The sequence below is a fragment of the Petaurus breviceps genome, unplaced genomic scaffold (assembly GCF_028583685.1).
Source record: "Petaurus breviceps papuanus isolate PSGF00001 unplaced genomic scaffold, PetGlider_PUasm1.0 567, whole genome shotgun sequence".
In the NCBI taxonomy this organism is placed as follows: domain Eukaryota; kingdom Metazoa; phylum Chordata; class Mammalia; order Diprotodontia; family Petauridae; genus Petaurus; species Petaurus breviceps.
Genome location: NW_027186383.1, coordinates 5,310,121 through 5,314,676, shown reverse-complemented (window position 1 = coordinate 5,314,676; position 4,556 = coordinate 5,310,121). Strand labels below are relative to the sequence as shown.

The following is a 4,556-nucleotide window of genomic DNA, read 5'->3' as shown; positions in this document are numbered from 1 at the left end:
TCTCTCTCTCTCTCTCTGTCTCTCTCTCTCTCTCTTTCTCTGTCTGTCTCTCTCTCTCGACAAACCAGTATTGTGGAAGGAAGCGATTCAACAGGCTGGAGGAAAGATCACCAAGTCACTGAACATCAGCTGCCTCTCCAAGGTCACTGATGGATTCACTCAAGGACAGATAGTCCAGGTGGTCAAAAGCATCCTGACGGAGCGGCGAGTCTGGCAGCAGAAGCAGAAGGCCCTGACAGCCGTGGAGTTCATCACGAACCTGGCTCGGATGGACCCTGTGTACAAAGAGGAGGAGGAGAGCTTTAAGGTGAGCTGCGCAAGGGGTCTGGGGATTGGCCACACAAGGCACCCCGTGCTGACCTCGTCCTCTACTCTTCACTCTGGAGAGCCAGGGTGGGGACAGACTAAGAGAGCACTGTGTTTGAACTGAGACAGCCTGGGCTCCAGACTCACTTCTGCCCCCATAAGCAAGTCCCTGAACTTCTCTGGGCTTCATTCAGTCATTCTTCTTCATCTGTAAGAGGTGAGGATTGATCACAAGGGCCTTCCAGCTGAAAATCTGGTTATCTAATATTCAGGGTCACTTTGACTCCACCAGACAAAGACACCCACACTCAGACACTCACTTGCCTCTACCTTCAACCCCACACCCTCCCAAAAAACACCCCAACTCAAATAAAACAGAAGGAAAATATTCCCAAATTGAAAAGAAGCAATTGCTAACACCCCTTTTATTTTGCAAAACACTTTGTGGATATTTCATTTGATCCTCACGATAGCCCTGTGAGGTAAGTGCTATTATAACTCCTATTTTACAGATGAGGAAACTGGGGCCAAGTGTGGTTGTGTGATTTGCCCAAGGTCACACAACTAGTAAATGCCCAAGGCAGAATTAGTACTCGGGTCTTCCTGACATCAAGGCCAAGCTTTTGTCCACTAAGCTAAGCTGCCTAAAATGTGGAGCTACCTCAGAGGAAACCTATGTGTGTCTTACTCTACCAACAAAAGGCATTGGGATTTCTTTTCAAGTGTCTCCTCTTTGGGCACAGCAGCTAGGTGGTGTGCTGGATAAAGCTTCAGCCCAGGAGTCAGGAGGGTCTGAGTTCAAATCTCACCTCAGACACTTACTAGCTGTGTGACCCTAGGTAAGTTACTTAACCCCGATTACCTCAAAAAAAAAAAAATAAAACATATCATCTTTGGAAATAAGCTACAGAGAACACAGAGATATCGTTTTTTAAAATATTTCTATGGAAGGCATCCCTTTCCAATCAAAACAGAGTCCTTTATTCCCCTGCAAAGTATCCCCAATGCTTCTGAGGAAGGGGAAAAGCAGTCTTCCTGGGCCATGAGGGCAGGGGTCTCACCTGGGCAAAAAAACCCACTTCACCTCCCACTGGAATTCTGCTCATGTCAAGATGGAGGGTTTTTAGGGTTGTGGGGGGAGGGGGCTAACTTTTTGAAACTAATGATTGCCAACTGCCAACGTCTGTCTTCCAGTGCTCTGTCTAATCCAGCCCCCTCTTTGATCCTTTACAAATTAATGAGTTCCCCCTGGTCACCTTTTCTTGACTAGACATTAAATTTCTTAACTCTTGCTTATGATATTAGGAAAAAAATTCTCTTTCCCAGGACTATTTGCATTTCTTACATGTCTTTAAAGAGATAATAACTGGGGGTGCTAACCAGAGGGTGCTCGAGCTTGGAGGAAGCTCAGAGGGCAGGGATAGGCATTTATCGAGAGCCTGTTGTGTGCCATGCTCTGTACTAAGCACTGTCCAAAGATGAGCTTATTTGATACTTATAGCAACCCTGGGAGGTAGGTGCTATTATTATCTGCATTTTATTCTTGTGGAAACAGAGATTTAGGGACCACACAGCTACTAAGTGTCTGAGGCCTGATTTGAACTCAAGTCTTACTCCAGGTCTGGTGCTCTAACCATTGAGCAACCCAGCTGCCCCTCAGAGGCCATCTATCTAGTCCAGCTCCCTCATTTTAGAGTCAGAAAATAAGACCAGAGAAGCAATTCAAAATTGTCCACAGTCACAAAGGCAGAGAAAGGTCAAGGGCCATAGATTTAGAGGCAGGGAAGGAATTCAGAGACCATTTAATCCAAATTCTCTCCCTTTCTGCTCCCCCCACCCTTTTTATTAACTAACAAGACAACTGAGGTTCAAGTAGTTTGAATGACTTGCCCAATGTTTAGGAGTTATGAGCAAAGCTTTTGAACCCAAATCCTTATTTAACCCAGACTCACTCCATGGTGCCTGATTCCTCAGATGAAGCAGCCTTGTCGATTTCCAACATGAAATTGTCATGCTGCACTTGGGGATTCCATATTCCCCATCCTAGCCTTCATACCCTCTCTCACCCTCAGCAGGTTTGACCACTAGTACTTACTAAGGAGAGATCTTGACTGGTATTGTCTGCATCTTCCCCCAAGAAATAAACAATTCAGAGTTCAGCAGCCTGTGTGAGCTACCACACTGATTTCTTTATCTATAACCATGATCTGGGTTCAAAGGTATTAGAAGCAATATGGTCTATTGGGAAGAGCCCTGGGCTTAAAGCTCAGAGTTGTGAGACTTCCTGGTCCTGACTGTGACATTGATCAGCTGTGTGGCCTTGGCCACGTCATGTCATCTCTTTATGCCTTTGTTTCCTTATCTGAAAAACAAGAGAACAAGATTAAATGATCTCTGAGTTCTTTCCCAGTCCTGAAAGTCTGTGATCATATGAGTTATGGCATCCCCTTCCTATTCCTCAGTTTCTCTCGATCCTGAAAGGCCCTAAAACAGAAATGAAGTCTGTCTTTGGGACTTTTCACAAAAATAAAAACAACAAAAGCAAAAAAAAAATCCTCTTAATATTCATTGAACCCGGATTCCAAGGTGTAGGTAAATGGTATGTTAGTGCCTAAAAGCATGCTGTACCTCAGTTAGCCCCTGATGGTGGCCTCATCTCTTCTTTAACACAGCCTGGCATCTCCCCAATCCTATCAGTTTTTTCCCCAAATTAAGTACCAGATCTTTTTCTTGATCAATGCATTGAATAATTGAATCATTTAATAAACCCACAATTCATTCCCTAGTGTGATACTTGGCACTCAGACTAATTACTAAACACGCTGAATTATGACTGCCACCTGCTGGTCCTGTCGCCCAGTTTGTCTCTGTCCTAAACCATCGGGGGCTCAGTATCGAAGATTCTCTGTTAGCAAAGCAAGATTTGGAATTCCTCTCAAAGAAAGCTGATAGTTTTCATGCACTGAAACAAAGCTTGTCTATTCGTGGCCAAGGTAGTCATCAGACCCATCCCAAGTGCACAAGGGAAATCTATGCAATGCAAAACAAGTCATTGCAGGGAAAGATCCCATCAAATCAAACTTCAAGGGCTGTTCACATTTCGGGTCAAGAAGCTCTGAGTTGGGAGGGACCTGCCGGGCAGAGACTCCCCTGCTGCCACATCCCTGGCGAGTGATCTTTCAGCCTTCACTTTGAAGAACTCTGTTAAGTAGGAGCCGCTAGGGGGCACCATAGTGCAGTGTGCTAGGCTTGGAGTCAGGACAACTCATCTTCCTGAGTTCAAATCCGGCCTCAGACACTTCCTAGCTGTGTGACCCTGGGCAAGGCACTGAACCCTGTTTGCCTCAGTTTCCTCATCTGTAAAATGAGCTGGAGAAGGAAATGGCAAACCACTCCAGTATCTCTGCCAAGAAAACCCCAAATGAGGTTGTGAAGAGCCAGACTCAACTGAAACAACTAAACAGTGACCACAATGACAACAACATTGGGCAGGAGGGTTCCCTCCCTCCGGAAGCAGCTCATTCCACTTTTATGTAGCTAGAAAGGCAGGATGGTGGAGTGAGCAGAGAGCCAGGCTGACCACCTGACCCTGAGCAAGGTATTTAACCCTTAGTGTGCCAGCAGCTTCCTAAGACTAGTGACTGTAGTGAAAAAAAATCCTGGCTCTAGAGTCAGTGGTCCTCATTTCAAATGCTTCCTTAAACATTCCTCCTCTGCCCTTGGCATGATCTGATATGACCTGGCATGACCTTGCTATGATCTTGTGTGAGCTTGGTGTGGCCTGGAATGACCTTGGCGTGTCCTTGCTGTGCTCTGGTGTGACCTTGGTCTGACCTGGCCTGACCTTGGGATGGTCTTGTTTGACCTTGGTGTGAACTGATATAACCTTGGTATGATCTTAGAGTGACCTGGCATGGCCTAGGTATGACTTTATCTCCTAATGAGCCTCAGTCTCCTTGATTGTAAGTGATAGGGTCAGAATAGATGGTCTCTGAGGTCCCTGACAGCTCCAAGTCAGTGAGGCCCAGGTCTAAGACTCTCCCCCTCTCAGTTTTTAATGGCAAGGAACAACCATTTTTTAAGCATCTGCCCTGGGCCAAGTATGGTATTAAGCGCTGGACTACAGACCCTGCCCCCAGGTAGCTTACTTTCTAACAGTAGAAGAAAACATCTAAAGGGGAGCTAAATGAGGGGAGGGGGAGGAAGGTATTCCTGTGAGAGCTTGGTCTAGAATCAGAATACAACCATCA

The 4,556-nt window shown here is 45.9% G+C and overlaps 1 protein-coding gene across 1 annotated transcript in view; it reads left to right on the top strand.

Annotated features, from left to right (window-relative positions):
- IQCA1 (IQ motif containing with AAA domain 1) overlaps window positions 1-4,556 on the top strand; it is a 247,156-nt gene that overhangs the window by 240,082 nt on the left and 2,518 nt on the right. Inside the window, exon 18 of the mRNA XM_069103144.1 lies at window positions 69-307. Coding sequence (XP_068959245.1) covers window positions 69-307 — 239 coding nt within the window. The remainder of the gene's footprint in view (window positions 1-68; window positions 308-4,556) is intronic.